This window comes from Pavona decussata, unplaced genomic scaffold (assembly GCF_977016875.1).
Source record: "Pavona decussata unplaced genomic scaffold, jaPavDecu1.1 SCAFFOLD_61, whole genome shotgun sequence".
Classification (NCBI taxonomy): domain Eukaryota; kingdom Metazoa; phylum Cnidaria; class Anthozoa; order Scleractinia; family Agariciidae; genus Pavona; species Pavona decussata.
Window position 1 is genome coordinate 3,636,650 of NW_028145482.1, and position 17,491 is coordinate 3,654,140.

At 39.1% G+C, this 17,491-nt stretch overlaps 2 protein-coding genes across 2 annotated transcripts; one reads left to right on the forward strand and one right to left on the reverse strand.

The window, feature by feature from the left end:
* Positions 1 to 26: 26 nt before the first annotated feature.
* LOC146479154 (uncharacterized) lies at positions 27 to 9,434 on the forward strand. The gene is made up of 3 exons (XM_085111399.1): positions 27 to 2,843; positions 3,875 to 3,975; positions 8,902 to 9,434. Exon 1 carries the CDS (start codon positions 247 to 249, stop codon positions 2,686 to 2,688), a length of 2,442 nt encoding a protein of 813 aa, XP_084967525.1. The 5' UTR covers positions 27 to 246; the 3' UTR covers positions 2,689 to 2,843; positions 3,875 to 3,975; positions 8,902 to 9,434.
* On the reverse strand, positions 6,634 to 17,217 carry LOC146479155 (PR domain zinc finger protein 12-like). The gene is made up of 4 exons (XM_085111420.1): positions 16,748 to 17,217; positions 13,911 to 14,209; positions 12,593 to 12,899; positions 6,634 to 7,708 (listed from the first exon to the last, which is right to left on the reverse strand). Exons 1-4 carry the CDS (start codon positions 16,920 to 16,922, stop codon positions 7,290 to 7,292), a joined length of 1,200 nt encoding a protein of 399 aa, XP_084967546.1. The 5' UTR covers positions 16,923 to 17,217; the 3' UTR covers positions 6,634 to 7,289.
* Positions 17,218 to 17,491: the final 274 nt, after the last annotated feature.

Below are 17,491 nucleotides of genomic sequence, written 5' to 3' on the forward strand. Positions count from 1 at the left end.
TTTGTTGCTTCGATAGCTATTTCTGTGTTTAATATTGAACATTGTGCATTTTTTTTTCTTGTCAGGGACTCCATCCTGGGGATAAACATGTACGCCCGCGAATGGAACCTTGCCGCCAGCGTTCTCATTAACGAGCACGCGCATACAACGTAAACACCATGTGAAATTCGTTGTTTCTTTCGAAAATCTACTTGCCTTCTAACTACATTTCTCGAAAGCACAAGCGTCAATGCACACTGTAGAGGAATGGAAACTATTTTAGACGAGAAGGAGACGGAAGATCCAGATTATGAGTCCGTAAGCAGCGAACGCAAGCGAGAACAAGGAAGCCTAAGTAGCCGACAACAAGATGCTAAAGACCAAGCCATAGAGAGAATCGATCACATTATCCGCCAACAGTTCGGTTTTGAGATACATTTGAAGGAAAGAGAAATCGATGTAATCCAAGAGAGGATAAGTCAAGCGAAGACAATGTTGGACAGGCTAAGAGCTTGCGTTTTGGCGAAATACTACGGCACTTCCGAGCTCAAAGGAAATCACACCATTGGCAGGTTGGACAGGGGTGAGTTTGGGCCGAAGAAGTCAGCTCGGAATCGCGTCAAACAAGCTCGATTTCCAAAAACTGGAAATGAATCAGCAACAAAAAGCAGCAGCCCATGTAAGTCGGAAGCGAGAGATTCCTGCCAAGCAACTAACGTGGTAAGAACTGAAAATCTGCTTAATGGTAACCTTGTTAATTGTGAATTCCGCACCAAAAAATCCTTGGACACTGGAAGTGGAAAGTCTGGACATTTTTTGGGACAGAGTGTTGGCGACACCTTACTGTCTGCTCAAAAATATGAGAAATCGGAGTTACGTTCTTGTGTTAATGCGAATCTCGCAAGAGCAACAGAGCAGTTACAAATTTCAAGTTCGTCTTCTGCTCTTTTCCATTCAAACCACGCGTGTGATTCGAAGCTATCCAGCGGTCAAATGACCCATAATGACGTGAAGACACACACAAATGAAGAGAGCCCACTAAGCACTGTCAGGAACTCTACAACTGCAGCATCCACGTCAGTCGCTTGCATGGGTTCGCGATTCTACCTCAAGAAACGAATCATTGTCGGTAACACGTCAAAGTACATATCCATTGACAGTCGAGAAGATAACGACAAATCCACTCACAAGTGGATGATGTACGTTCGAGGTCCGCCAGAGGATCCACACATCGATCGATTCATAAAGAAAGTGTGGTTCTTTCTTCACCCGAGCTACCGGCCAAATGACATAGTGGAGGTGAACAAGGCACCGTTTCATTTAACGAGGAGAGGTTGGGGTGAATTTCCAGTGCGTGTCCAGTTACATTTTGTTGATCCTAGGAACAAGAGAGTTGATATTATTCATGAACTGAAGTTAGATAGAACCTACACAGGACTTCAGACACTGGGATCGGAAACTGTTGTGGACTTGGAATTGGACCGCAGAACATTGGAAGACAATTCTATTCCATTTACATTGTCAAACGCAAGCATAGAAGAAAGCTTTGCTACAAATCTCATCGCTGTTTCAAGTAATTCCAGTCAAGGTAATTACATTGATAATGTAGAGAGGAGCCGTACCAACGTACTACACAACAAGGGACAAGCAAATGCTCTTACTACAGTGAATTGTCAGGCAAGTTGGGACATTTCTGCGCACTATCCACCACTGAAGAAAGTCAAACTAGAATCTCCAATGTCAGTTGTTTCCTCGGCGTTTTCATCCATGACGTCCTCACCAGTGAACAGTTTGCCAGCTTCACGATGCAGCAGCCCCGACCCTGCCGTCTCCAACCGCCTTGATGAAGCGAACAAGTTCTCGGACGAAATGCATGAAATGCTAAGATCGGCGGTGAAAGAACACCCCTTAATTCGTCCTGAGAGAAATCCAGTGAAGTATCCATACTGCTCATCTTCAGTTGAACAGTTTCTGGGCTGGAATATCGGCAAGAGGCGAGCCTGCGAGTGGCAGAGGGCAGTTGCTGTCAGACGATATCTATCCAAATGTATCCCTTCGTGTAAGCTCAGCACGAAAGATGTCTTTCTGTGGTGTCGTCGGTTTGGTTACTCGCCATCTGATAAAGAAGCGGTGAGTGAGAATGAATCATTCTGTAAGCTGTGTGGAGGCCACATACATGAAGTCAATTCTGAAAAAACTGAAACTCACAAATGCCAAGATCACCCTTTAACCAGTCTCACAGCTGCAAGTCGCTTCTTCTCCGAAGTGGAAGAGAAAGAAAGACATCTTCCAGATGTACCGCGAAAAGACGATGAATGTGAAGATTTCGAAATAGATGTGGTGGGTTTATCGCCTGAAAAGAGAACTGGCAAACCACAAGAAAGCAATCTAGTGGTGTGTTCATTATCTCCAACTCCAGAACAGGAGTGGATACGTGAAGCGTGCAGTGATATAGGAATCAAACTTAAAACCGTCAACATTGACGGAGTGAATGTGCACGTGATCGAGAGCCTCCTTTTAGCCGCGTGCAAAAGGTTTGCCGAAGATATTTTACGTCAGTCATGGGCTTGTGCCGCTGATCAGACTACGTCATACGGTTGCAGGCTCGTGACTCCTAGTCACGTGCACAAAGCTGTTTGCTCTCTCCATCCTTGTGACTTTCTTAGCAATGCTTATCTTGGTGAGGATTTATCCACGGATGAAAAGTAGGGACGTGTTGCGTGAAGCGCAATCTGAAACTTGCTTAAATGTTTTTGAATTCACTTGTAACATTACGGCATGAGGATAAGCGCTGGTTGGATCTGCCATTCTTGGCAAATGAAGTCTTTGAATTTTTTCCCCAAAGCTTTGAAATGAACAATAAAGTAATTTTAATATGAATTGCGTCAGTTTGTCAGTCTGGCCCCAGTTGTTCAAAGAGCGGATAACTTTATCCAGAGGATAAGAGAAGTTTTTAGCCAGCAGATAGAATGTATTAGTTGGAGTACATTTTATCTGCTGGATAGCTATCTATCCGCTGGATATCCGTTCTTTGAAAAACTGGGGCCTGGTTGTGTTTCGTGGTCTTCACATACTTCACTGACGTTTTTGCTTCAGAACTTATTCTCTCCCGACGGCCACCACTTTCTAGTTCATACATTATTTGCTGGTTCACTTAATTCGTCCGATAAATTCTGTGTATAAATACAGGCGAACAGACTGATTATCCGTCCAGACAATCACAAATTATACTCTTTACTGAGTTAGTCGGTGAAGAAGAAGTTAGGAGATAGTTCGTCTTCACGATTGGATACTTAGATTATCCGTTTCTAGTATAAATTCAGTCTAGTTCGGAATTGTTCAATTTTGTGCTCAACAATTTATGCCATAAGCAAACCGTCAAATGCAGTGTTGCACCTAGCCTCAGGGCCTTAGCCTCGCGCACGAAGCCCCGCTTCGCAGAGTGGAGTAGAGTGAGGTTGCCTTCCTTCTTTTCAAACAATGACCAATGAAGGCTGGGTTTTTTCGTTCCGATATCCAAATACTAAATTCGTTATATCCAGCAAAACCGTACATTGGGTAATAAGGTCACCAATGACGAAGGTTTGTTAAAGGTTTGGAAATAATGAACACTCCTTAATCGCATCAACGGACGCATACTGTCTACACCGTTTAGTTTTTCGCCAATGGATACGGCCTTTCTCTCTTCTAGTTTTAGCCCGGGTATCGACCTATTCGCGAGAGAACGCGGGTGGGAGAGGGCCTGATAATCAGGCGTTCTTCCCTGCCGGTAACCCGCCTCTAATCAGTTTTTGGCCGCTCTTGTTTAGCTTTGTTTACTCTTTGCCTCCGGTGTCCAGCTTATACACTGAGAAGTACAACGAGTTCTAACCTTATTATTCTGGAAATGCTATAGGTAGAAAGCTGCAACGAAACGGTCCGTACAGGAACATTTTACCTCGTGAATTGAAGGTGTCCTCACAAAGGTATTGGTGAATAGCAATATAGGATGAAGGGGTAAGAGAGTTAATCCCCCATTGTGAATAGATTTTAAGATCAAAAAGGCTTTAGAGTCCTTTAAAATGAAGTTTTTATCCTGCAGAACAGGCGGGTTTTTTTTTAGGCGGGCGCGGGGCGCGAAAAAACTTATTGTTTCGCGCCCCTCCAGTCGCGCGTGACTCGCGCTCCGCGTTCGCCTCCTGATTGCCTCCACTCTCCTGAAAAACGCCAAAAAAAACCTTCGTGTTCTGCAGGCTATGGAGGTTTTTTTTTTTTTCGCTCTTTTCGATCGCCTATAAATCTGTTGACAAGATATTACGGCAAGTCCGATGGTAAGAAATGAATAATACCTCTGCGATCTCATGTGTTTTACGTTCACATCTTTGCAAATATCCATTAACTTGACACCTTAAAAAAAGTTTTGAACAAGGGTACGAAGGCATCGCTTCTTACCTTCAGTGTTCCATAGTTAATTGAGGGACTGGTTATGAAACCTTGGCATGAAAACAATGGTGCTGCAATCAGTTATGTTGTAAGGGCCGCGACCGTGCACAATCCTTTGTTTTGATGTTCACACGACAGTTGAACATCTTAACAGGGACGTTTCTATTTGACAGTTGCTCCAACACAATTCAAAATCTATTGTGGATCGTGCACGGTCAAGGCTAAAAATGCTCACAAAAACATATAACAAAGAAGTTTGTCAGGTTTCATAACCATTGCCTTTTATTAACTATGAGTGTTCCAATATAAACCTTTTTATTACCTGCCTAGGTGGCCCTGTTACCCATAATGCATTGAGCTGCACCCACTCCCAATCCAACAGTTACTGAAATGAACTTCTGTTCACGACACTGAAAACTTCTAATAGTGATCAGCGTTCAATTTCTCCACAACATATGAATATGCACTCCCGCCCTGGTAATGGGGCAGGGATTTTCTTGATCATGATAACCAACCAAATTTTCCCAGCTACAAAACTCATTTAATTAAAACAAGTCACAAAGTGCTCTCTGGTTGGTTGAAAATCATTCATTAATGATAACTGTATATGAAGTATTTGAAACGTTTGTTTGAAAAACGAGATAGGAAAATTTCTTTTTCTTCGCTCGTGAAAGTTAGAAAAACTCAAAACATGTGAGGTGAGGGTTTTGAAAGAAATGCTTGTTCTCCCGAACTTCAACTAACAGATATGTCTTTTCTATTCGTCAATTGAAAAACAAATGCTTGGTCATAAAACGATAATAAAAACTTAGCTGTAATTGTTTATTAATCAGTCGAAGGTGCAAAGAATAAAAGGCAAAGTGTCATAGGCTCCAATAAAACACACGAAATGAGACAAGATGGAGTCTGTCTCTCAGGGTGAAGTTTTTAAGATATGTATGTTCTTTTTGGTTAAACACCTTAAAACGACGTCCAGCAAAGTTAGATACTGGAAAAATACGGTTACACGTGAAAGAAGATCTTGCGAGACACTTGGCCATGAATTATTTAATACAAACAAGCAAAGAAAGCGAAGTAAAGATTGAGTTTCCAACTGGGAGTAGAGTCACGTAGACTAGCCTTAATAACAAGTTGTTTTCACTATTCAAATAAAATAACCCGCAAGGCGAGGATGAACCGTAGCCAATAATCCTGGTGTCGGTTCCTTAGTTTTTTATATTTTCAATAAAAGAAAGCGGCTAACGGTGATCGTATCTTGGCCATAATTGAGTTCCGGCTTATAAAAGCTGGGTTTATCCGTGGGCTTATCACTGGGCCAGGATCTGTTACATTACTTGCGCAGTTTTTAAAGATCACTTAAAAAAGATTTGACGATACCCTGAAAAGTAGCGTTTGCGTAACTTTCATCAAAATCGACATTTAAAGACAAAGGTAATCATGCTTTTGACTTTCTGCTCGACACAGAGTGACAGGCAAACGGTAATTGAAAAAGCGAAATGCCGGAAGAATCTCATGTGCTGTGTTTGGGGCAGTAAACCTTACGGAGTAAGGTTGTGGGAAAATTCAGAATTTTTTCTTTGATAGTAAATCTGACGAATTTATCAAAGTACACTCTACACGATGCGAAAATAATAACAATAATACTAATACTTTAAAAAACATAGTTAATGTGTCAGTATCAATAAGATTGATTTGGTCGCACGGTCAATTAGAACGTACGGGCCCTCTGTTTATTTATTATGATTATTTTCATTTTCAAAATAACAGATGAATGGAAAGACTGGCGCTCTCTCATTCTACAGTTGCTATTGGAGAAATTAAAAACCCATGGGGCAATCGTTTCAAATGTCGTGAACAGCATACTAAAGAATTTCAATTTCTTTAGCTGAATAAAAGATAGACGTAAGCTAACTTTGAGCAGAAAGTTTTCTGATAAAAGCGATTTTACTAAAAAAAAATTCTACAAACAAATGCCTCTGAATGAAGGCAATAAGCTGCCATTCTAGTTAACTATAAAATGAGCTTAATGAAGGGGCATTTTTCTTCTTTATTCACTCGGTATTAAGTTCTTGAAGTCAATGCCTTTTTCCATTTTTGTGTTTACCTCTGAAAGCTGAAAATGTGACATAATATTATATTCATGTTTCCAGTTAGAAATTATCCCATATCCCAGGAACTGAGTTTATGTCGCAAGTAATGGTTTTGGAAAGTTTACGGTAAACAAAACATATCAACTCCATATGCACGGATTTCTATTTATTTCCTATAAAACGGTTCTTGAGAAACTAAAGTTGATCGATATATCTGAAACTGGCTGACTTGTCAATCACATTGACGGCTTGAATGTAAGCATGCTACTATTTATTAGACTTTTCATAACGCTTTCTAGCAATTTTTTTTTTTTACAAAATATTTACATTATGTACAACTTTAAAGTTCCCTAGGTATTTTCTGACTGCCGTTTTCGTTGATATATATGGCTAGTTACTATCTTCCACCAGCCACCAGCGACACAGAAAATTAATGTGCAGTTTGCTGATGGCAAGGTCGGTAACTCAACAGTCGGCCTAACTCTTAAAAATGTTCCTTTGTATCTTAACTTTTAGTATCAAATATAATATATATTAATGTCAGTTTAAAGCTGTTCGTTTCACTATGTTTCAGCTAAATTAAGAGAGTTTTATTTTTCTTGCATGCTGCTAGGAATCCTTAATTTTTTAGGGATATCCTTAGCCATGCGCTGTTGCATTTTGAAGATCAAAACTGACCGAATGCGTACAACTTTCATGTTTTGGCGGGAACACTTTTTTTGCAGTCGCACTTTTTCTGCACGCTTCCACCGCAGTTTTTTTTAATTGTTATATTATTATCTCCCATATAAGTAGCACCTATTGCGATACGCTTTCTAATTTAGGAGAGTCTGGCGAAAGCTCGCCGAGGCTTGGTTCATCACGAAGACTTTTCGAGTTTTGGGCTGCTACTTTGGCCGCTTCGTGTAAAGGACGATGTCTCGCCGATTTCTGATGAGCCCGCAGTCCTGCCAGCTGCGAGTAGGCGAAGTGACAGACATTACACTTGTAAGGCTTCTCTCCTGTGTGGAGCCTGGTGTGATTCCGAAGCGTTGAAGACTGAGAAAACGACTTCTTGCAGTACTTGCACTGGAACGGTTTCTCTAGTGTGTGAATGCGCATGTGTGAACGCAAGTTGCTGCGAGAGTTGAATCCTCGTCTACAGAGCGTGCACTTAAGCCTCCCTGGAACGACGTTGCTTTTGACTCGCTCTGGATTGAATTTGTAAACTGGGTCTTCTAAAAAAAAAATATTAAAGATTTGTCAGCCACAATTCTCATAACAGCAAACAAAGATGTGTTTCAGTCAAGAATTAATATTCAATCAAAACAGATCTCCTGCAATTTGTCTCACGGCTGGGTGCGATTTCCTGTTTTAAGAATTACAATAGCGCGCAGGAAATGTGGAAAGTGGTTGAAGTAGTTCAGTTCCAAGATAAACATTTCACGCTGTGTTGTAAATTATACGAGGTGCTTCACGAACAGCTTGAAATTAAAACTAAAATGAAAGTTCTTTTCATAAAGCAAAGCCAAAACATTGATTCTTTGTAAATAACTATTCACGAACATTTGAGAAAATACATTAGAAATATACAAGTATGTTAGGTTTACTGACACTTCACTTATAAAATAAAAAAAATTCCCTCAAAAAATTCGCGCCCCAGATCATTAATAGTTACTTATTCTGTAGGCCGAAATACGTCGTCATTATACTTTTAACAATCGTTCAATCGTTATTTCTTGCGGCGTAATTTTTATAAGCATTAGTAGATATCACAGGGCTTTTAAAAAACTTTATGAGGGCTAGACTTTAGGAATTATCTTCCACATTCCTATTCAACTTGAACATGGAAATTCGTGTAAATTATTATAAAATCATTTAATTGTGTTGAATCCAGAAACTTTTAGTGTAACAAAGAAAAAAAAAAGCCGATGAATGATTAAACTCGCAAAGTCGCAGCTATTGGAAATAGAATTTTTTTTTCGCTTTGTTAAACAAGCCCTGCTTGGTTGCGGGAACGAAGGAAAAGGCAACCAGTTTTAATCCTAGATCTGAGCAAGGTGATTTCTATTACACTGAGTGTTTTTTGTTATGCTGGTAGCCTCATTCAGTGCATTAAATGAGGATATAACCATCTGCGGTTGTAGGCAAGCAGTGTAACCTTACCCGCTTTGAAAACTGAGTATTTTGTTTTTGGTTGGCACATGTTCATTGTGTACAATTCTATACAGTACAACGAAAAAAATGCTTTACTGGAACAGAAGTGAACGTAATAAAAATACGTATACGAAAAATAAATAAATCACTGACTTTAACTTTTTTTGAAGCTTAGTGATTTAACCATATTGTAAAATATTATTTCTCTATTGACTTTATTCTGAAACCGAGAGAATGTATATTAAATAACTTCTTGTTACTTTTTTCTTGACAGAAAACATGCAAATTCGTCACGCTCTTGGCTCTGGCTTTCCATTGTGCTTTCCCAGCTTCAAGCATCAGTTAATACACTGCGTTTTGCCGATCACAAATTTGTTGTGGCCCTGAAGCAAAACCTTTCTACGTCGAGAATGCTGGGCGTGGCCATCACCGAAAAAAATATTTTAGCAAACGTGCATTTATCTTATGACCTGGGGCAAAAATGAACGATTTTCGATTAACGCGAAACTTCGCCGAGGAAACGATGCCATTATTGATGCATGATATGTGATACGTGTATTCAAGGTAAACGCTTCATTAATATTATTCGAAAAGAAAAAAAAGAAAGAAAAAGGAAAAAATCTGTCTTTTACAAGTACAGGTGACGAACTCAATAAAACCAATTTGTAACTCCTAATTAACTGTTCCTCCGACCCACCGCATTTACACCGAAATTCAAGCAAAGCTGATGTAATTAGAAGCCTTATACACTACAAAAAATAATTAAAAGACACACTTTTAAAGTGAGAGTCGCTAAATCTTGAGTTAAAGGAAATAAGTAAAAGTTGCGAAAGCATTGTTTCTCGTGCTATTGTTGCTCGTGGTAAAAGATCCCTAAAACTTGTACATTAAAAACCAAATTAAACAGAAACGCACGCCAAGACATTAAGAAAAGACCCGGTTTACTAAACCTTGACGGATTTTGAGTAATTTGTCACCGTAGATGTGAACTACGAAAAATGGGACGTGCTGATTTTTAAAAAGGCTCGAGGCTAAGGAAAATACGAAAATACTGGCTTTTCAATGCTTATTCCATGACGTTCATTTTTTCGAGTAGTAAGCCATTCAAGCGAGATAGAATTTCAACAAAACTAGTGTGATGTTATCGTAATACAAAGGAACCGATTTACAGATATAACAGAAATCACCTGTTCGGCTTTCATTAGCGCCAGAACAAGAAAAGAAGAAAAAATAAAAAAGAAAGCTAAGGCACTAGTGGATCATAATTAACAATGGCTGTCATGAGTTTTTTCGATCGATTTTTATTTCTGTTTCATCTCTTGCCGATGAACTTGTTTCAAAATTTTGAAAGTTTATTACAGCTGTAACTGACGAGGGCAAGGTAGCGAGAAAATATGAGACTTTTTCCACAAGGTATTCGGCGACAAGCAGCCGAGTGGTAGGTTTTAATACTACAAAAGCCCCTCCTCTGTGTTTGCTAAGACCCTTTTTATTAAACCACTTCGTTTAAATAAACTTCCCTTTAATTGAACACTTTTAAACATGCCGAATTGGAACCGTTTACAAATCATTATAGTTAATCCATTATTAATTTTATACCCCAGCGCCCTAATTGATTTTTCTTGAAAGCCTACTAAATTAATCGAAACACAGCTGTCTTAACCCTGTTCTGCATTCTGTCCAAGAGCAGAAGTAACACAATCCATTTTCGATTTCCTTTAAAATAAACTGCATGAGCAAATTTACTTTGGTTATCAAGGGGGAATCATTATTTGAGCACAAACGAAGGTTCATTCTCAAGCGAACTCATCAGTCCCGCGGCTTATGAACTAGCCACATCCAAAGTTATTTTCTCTGCGAATTTATTTTAAAAAATAATATAACTCTGTAAATTTCTACGATCGCTTTTTACACGATAAAAGTTGCGAATTTTTGCTTCCGGAAGCACTGTGCATTAAGATATGGTTCGTGGAAAAAGCGCGAGTGGGTGTACTGAAGCAAACAATCGATGAAGGAAAAAAATGAAATTGTAATTTGCGCATTTCCATTAGATGTACATCAGAGGACATCAGTGCGATGATGTTAGCTCGAGGGTTAACTACCTAATAATTACTGTATTTATCTCAGCGAATAATCTTTTTTGTGGTACAAAGCCAGCTAAAGCAATTGAAACCACGAACGCAAGCGATATTTTTAACTAAACAGGCGCGGAAAAAAAAAACACACACACGTTTTAGAACGCATTCTAAAAATAATAATAATAATAATAATTAAGAACAGTTTCATACTCCGATATTTTGAACAGACTTAAACAACTTTTGGCATTGTTCTCTGTTTCGCGGCTTCACGGATTTTTCTATAACTGAACACGCTAAAAACCATACTCTACACCCCACAGACTGACTAAGCTCCTAGCTTCGTAATTTAAAATTTGTAAAATGACAATGTCTGTTTTTAGAAAAGCCTCAATTTGCCCCCACACTAACCGACCTACAACAAGGTCGCCTTCCCGCCATGTTTTTAATATTTATGGCTTTCATTAACTCCCTGTCCACGCTGTTGGAAATGCAAATTCTTCAAAACTGACCCCTTTTCTAATTATCAACGAAAGCAGTTAAACTCGTGAACAGTTTGTTTTAGCCGCCGAGTTTTTTAGTTTGTAAAGTGAAGGGTCGTTGCGTCGCACGCGATAAGAAAAATTAAAGAGCTGGGGTGTTTTTCTTTTTGCGCTGTCACAATATTATTTGGTTGTTTGGTGTAATATCGCCACATAGCACTCACAGAAGAGACATATCAATAAAAGGGCCGTGTTAATGGATATAATAAACCGGTGCCGAAAAAATTGCCGAGAAGAAATGAATTCAGTTTCCGGTGGAGAAATACAAAACAAATTCGATGCCACAGCAAGGCTTTTGGCTGTTCACATAAACAAAACTGCTGAATGACAAAGTATATGTTATTAAGTTTCGCAAATATTCAAAGTATACCAGACAGTTAACATAAGCGAATGAAGAGATGTACTTTTCAGGGGCGTTCTAAGCAAATTTTCAACGAATGCAGTTTGCATGCGTGCGTTTTAAGCAATGGAGTCATTTAAAACAAACGAAAATAAAAGGTTTGTTTTTGTGAAGTTCCTGGCGACTGAGTTAAGTCGGCTTGTAAATTTAACAAATCCTCTCCTTCAAAGAACTGATCTGATAATCGACTATTCTAGTTGAGCAACATACGTGGAATTTTACAGAGAAAGAATGGAATTATAATGTGGAAATGGTTTCAATTTTTGCAAATTTAATTCGCATGCCCTTTGCCTATATTCGAAAAGTAGTTTGTGATAACTTGGTTGAACTGTTCCTCGCGAAGAGTCAGATTTGTTCTGAAAAGTCTGTGATTACGAATAAGCGAGAAATTTCGCGAAATCTTTGCTCTTTCATTTACTTTTAGAGAGCAGAACATACGTATTTTCCTCTGACTGTTAGAAAAATATAGATTCTGAATTTCGAAGGCATGGTGTCATTTTCGAACAATTTTCAACCAAATATTGTTTGTAGCGCGCGCACTGATCACGGATTTTCTGTGATTGCACCAATGTAAATTGCAGCAAAATTTCCAAAACGGTGGGTAAAACAGAATCAGATTCCGAATTTGCTTGGTAAAGAGAAGAAACTCTTTGGAATGTGATCCAAGAGGTTCTCAGCCCCAAATGAACTATACTACTACACTAGTAAGATTTTCTGATGGACGGAGTCTAAAATCTCAGTTCGATATTCGCCTGTAAACTCTGCTTGTCATACCCAAGGTACGAAATACTTATTATGTATGGAACTTCAAATGAGAACAATTTAGCTAGAATGTAACGTAGTGTTATTTGCTTCTCAGTCTGAAATTTGAGGACTTTTTTCCTTCATTTTTGAGCGTGGTTTCTTAAGCGTCAAATTAAACAGCGTTCCAAGTGCATGCATACAAACCTGGAAGGGGTGATTCGGGTTCATCAGTGTCATCGGGTCCTCTTCGCTTTCTCCTCGCAAAGGTATTCACCGGTGCAATTCCGGGTATACCAAGGAACTGAATGTATGTTCCACCGTACCACACAAGAAGCTCTTGATCAGGTGGAATGTCTTTTACCGCTCGGTAGTAAATGTTGCCTCCGTACTGAAACACGTCTAGGTTCTGTTCCTGCTCATTCCTTGCGCAGTTAACAAAACCCATCCAATTACGCGGGTTTTCGTCTTTAGCGTCGAGAAAGTGGCTCACTGAGCCGTCTTCGTTAAGAACCTGTGTACAGATCCGAATCAAATGGTTCAGCTAATTTAAGCGATGCATCAAAGTTATCTTTCATTGTGCATTTTCCATCGTGTGCAATGATTCATGAAAAACATTCACCCGCTAATGAAGCATTGCTAGTAGGAAATCTTCAAACGACTTGCAACACAAATTTCTCGACGCAGAAATATAGATTGTCTTTACGCTTCGTTTGCGAACGATCATGTTTGGGAATATCTAGATATAAGAAGAATTCAACATGCTGTGTTTTAAATCAAAGAGGTCCTCGAATGCCCTGTGTGCTGTACAAACACAGGCTAAATCACAGATAGATTATCAAATGAAAATTGGTATTTATTGCTTTTACAAGCTCGACCTCGTTTGTTTTGAACGTAAAATACTTACGAAGAAATACTTCTTGGAGCAGGAATTTACCAAAGTTAAAAAATTAACGCGTATTTTTTCAGTACGCTAAAAATGGCAAATTGTGGTATCTTAACCATTTTTAAGGTTAATGTGAATAAAGAACAAAATTTCGAACCTCAAGCTATAAGAAAACTCAGTTTCAATAACATCTGGAATTTGAGGGTAAAACGGGCCAAAAATCACCCGTTTGAATAACTATATGTGGAAGGTGACATTCAAGGAAGCAGAAATTATGTTTTTGCATTATTTTCCGACAGTTAAGACAAGTTAATCTAAAGTCATCAGCGAGGCAAAGCAAGCTTTGCATATCAATCTTGAATTAGCATTTTATTTTCCGAAAAGTGTTTCTTGTTTTGAATTTCGCTGATAACTACTGTTGCTTTCGGTTTCATAAAATAACTCTAATAAAAACCCAGTTAGTGCTTAACTGATCTTAGACTCAATAGCCCGTAGAGCTATGGCTGAAGCTCACACAGCGCTCACCGATTTTGATCCCGATAACATCCCACCCGCATCTTTCATAACGTAATTTTAAAAGTGATAACACTGAACCATCATAACTCCGTTATTTGCCAAGACGAATAGTAACTAACTCACCTCCCACATGAGGCTGTTATCAATGTCTGAACTCAGCTCTTCTACCTTAACAATGCGACCTGTGTATGGGCCCATCTGCGTGCCTTCTTTGATCCAACACGTACTAAACACTCCGAGCTGAACACCCGGAATTGACGAAGGCGCTATAGTTACTTGTTCCGGAAGGGAGACAAATGCCATGAAGAAGGACTCGTTCTCCAGGCAAAGCTGTTTAGTTTTGGCACTGTCGTTGCTTAAAACAGGGACTAAAGCTGTTGATCCGACACGCTTTATACCGGTCATGAAACCAACGTCGTGTTCTAGAAAATAAAGAGAGAGAAAAGTAAAATACAGGAGTTTAGAACAAACAAGTTCAAGCGATATCGATCGCTTAAAAGCTCAACCGCCGCCAACTTTTTTTCTTCGAGTAAAAAAATTGATTTTTATAGTCGAGATAACCGGATTGTTAGCCTAGCCATTAAGTTTTTTTTATTCCGAGTGAGTAAAATACAAGAGACAGCATAAGCGCTTTAAATCAACGGATGCAGTGAACATGGACGGAAAGAAAGTTAAAATTTTTACATATTAAAAGAATTTGTTAAAAGTCGAAATCAGCATAAAAGAATTAAAAAGCGTCGTCTTTCAGTTTTCCAAGCGGTTGAAAACCGAAACGCTATTCTCTAATGTCGTATTCTATCGCAGCAAACAGAAGTCGTTTACAATCAATTATTCATAACGTTTTATTTCACCGCTGGGGTAAAATACGAAGGAAGAAGTTAGTAAAATTAGCTAAAACAATCTTATACAACAGAAAAACAAGTACCGCAGAGAAAGTTGAACGTGTTAAAATTAGAAGCGAAACGAACTTTCCTTTACCCTTTACTAGTAATGAATTTAGATTCAGTGGGGTTATTTACGCGAAGCCACCTGCTTTGGGGGTTTTCTTGTAATCTTTATGATCTCGAATTAAAGTAAACTCAAGGAACGTGCTAAATACACTGTGATAAGCAGGAGAAAAGGATGGTTTACCCGACGCATTAATCTCGAACGAATTGTTATGCTACGGGGTCTTATCAACAACAAACAATCGGCTTTGATGGAGCTCACAGTGTGAAACACAAACTAGAGAAGTAAATTTGGAGATGATTGCGGAAGTGAAGATATGACTAGGAAGGATATGGTTCGCGAATTTTCATTACTGAACACTTCTCAAATAATAGGTTTTTATTTGGGCATTGGTAAAATTTCATAAACAATGCGAAAGTAAAGAGAACCAAACAATGCGGCACACGAATTTGAATTAACTGAGCACGGAAACTTGTTTTTTTAAAACAAGCAGGCTGACCGCCGACTTGCTTTCAAAGCCTGGTTTTTGTTTTTGTTTCCCAAGAGGATGCACGATGATGTCGCGATAGAGGCGAGGTGGGTTTTGACTGCGAGTCACGTGGTCAAGACCTTCCCAGTTGTTTTTAAAAGTGCGCTTGTCTGCATTGATTGATTTTTCTTTGAATTGACTGTTTTTCGGCTCATTGTTTCCCCACCATGTTACTCTGCTTTGATATGCTAATCTTTGTTTAATTCCAACTAGTAGACATTAATTACACGATAAAAAATGTCCAAACATGCTAATTTCTCTCGAAAAGCAAATTCGAAATTAGACCAGATTAAACACATTTCATTCTCTGCACTGTATTCCTTTATGTCTTCTGTCACCTTTCCACTCGAGAATTTCAATGCAAGTACATAGTTTTCGATAACACTGGAATCACTTCGCGAAGCATGAAGGAAGGGCGCCAATATCTCAACTGACCCCATCGCCGCGATCACAAAAACATCAACCGATAAGGCATGAACTTTGCTCAAAGAGCTTAAAAGTCCACGGAACACTGTGGGTTTACAAAACCTAGTGGAATTAAGTGCTTTTAGTTAAATTTCCGAGTTCGCATGCATATTCATTCGGCGAGCAATCCACCTGCCTAGAGCAAATTGGGTATTTAAACCTTATTATCGTTCCGAAATTACAATTGAAATAAGGAAGCGCCTTCGCCTACATGTATGAAATGCTGTTTGCTGGTGGCTCGCACGCTAATGACCGTTTCACCAGACAGCCGGAAACTTTACGAGGCGTTCTTAAAACACTGAGTAAAAAGCACCAGGATAAGATGTCTCTATCACGCGGGCAGCCTCTTCAATTTCCTTCACGCCCTTAAAAGCAAACACGCGTTACTTAAGAGAACAAGAAATAAATCAGAACATTCGCTGTTTAATTTTCATTTCGGCACAGCCCGAAGCGATGGTTTTCCGAAAGCGACCAAAGAGTACGACACTCGGAGCGTAATCTCACGCGATTTCGCAATTTACCACACGAAAGTATTTTAACCTTACTTCCTTCGGATGTCTAATACTGTCAAACGAGAAATAAGAGGTGAAGCTGTGTTAAATTGGAACTCTGTAAGCGAATAAAAGAGAAAAATCATGTGTGTTTAATAAAACCAAAACTCTTCTCATTAAAACAAACCCGAGATTATAAACTTGCCTAAGTCGTTAAAATTTAATGGCATTCCTTAGTTAAATTCCAAAAGAATACGTAACATGCAGCAGTTTACAATTCTTTGACATCACGTTTCTATAAGTGTAGAAACAGAGGAAATGAAACGGCAAAGTAAAATCCTTGTAACTAAACACATCATTTAAAGAGAAGTAATTACATAATTCCTCATTGCTCAAATCTCCATGTAGTGGGGAAGCACGCAACGGGGCTTTAAATTGCGCCGTATTTTTCATTTCACTGACATTTCGCAATTTAATGTACTCACTCACTGTTCCGTAATGATGGATGAAATTAAAAATCAGTTTACCTTCGTCAGAGCTGTAGTCCATTTTCTCCAGAACTCCGGATTTAAAAGTGAGTTCTTTTTGGCCTCCAAATACGTTACACCATTTTCCGTACAAAACGCTTCTCAAGACCTCCTGGCTGATATTCAGAGGACCGCTTGGTTTTTCCAAGAGTGGCGGCGCTACCCAAACAGACATCTCGGCAAGGTTCCTGGTCAGTGATCCGAGCCTCGCGATCACTAGTCTTTACGTATTCACTTACTTTTCGTTTATGAGATTTTAATAAAACGTCAGCGCTTTATATTCGGGCCTATGTTTTCCGTTGACAATGATCAAGATGTGAACAATGGCTGCGCAAAACTAAATAAGCCTTTGTAATAAATCAAATATTTTTCATCATGCCCTTCACACCTCATTGAACGCTGTGCAACTCGCTTATAATGAGCTGCCAGGGCTTCGAGCACCTGCCTTTGCTGGCTATTAAGCATGCGCCCTAAGCTACCCCTTACGGAGACTTTGGCAACTGATCAACAGGGTCTCGAGCAAGAAAAAAAAATCGACGTGCATTTCCTATGAAGTTTTAATGTATTTTTTTTACGGATTCCCGCCAACGATTTTACAGCACGCGGAAAATTGAAACGAGGACTACTTCGATTAATGAAAGCCGCGACACGGAGATTGTAGCAAAGTACAGAATTAGCAGAGATTAAATCTTCTTTTTTTTTTCTTTTACCTGACATCCGGATGGTCAAATCTAGCGATGGAAG

What these genes read in the sequence shown, in the direction of transcription:
- LOC146479154 (XM_085111399.1), top strand. Translation starts at nt 247, where the DNA reads ATGGAAACTATTTTAGACGAGAAGGAGACGGAAGATCCAGATTATGAG.
- LOC146479155 (XM_085111420.1), bottom strand. Translation starts at nt 16,922, where the DNA reads ATGTCTGTTTGGGTAGCGCCGCCACTCTTGGAAAAACCAAGCGGTCCT. An exon ending in GGACTACAGCTCTGACGAAG is followed by an intron (nt 14,210 to 16,747) that starts GTAAACTGATTT and finishes TTTATTTTCTAG; the next exon opens with AACACGACGTTGGTTTCATG. An exon ending in ACCCGAATCACCCCTTCCAG is followed by an intron (nt 7,709 to 12,592) that starts GTTTGTATGCAT and finishes TTTTTTTTTTAG; the next exon opens with AAGACCCAGTTTACAAATTC.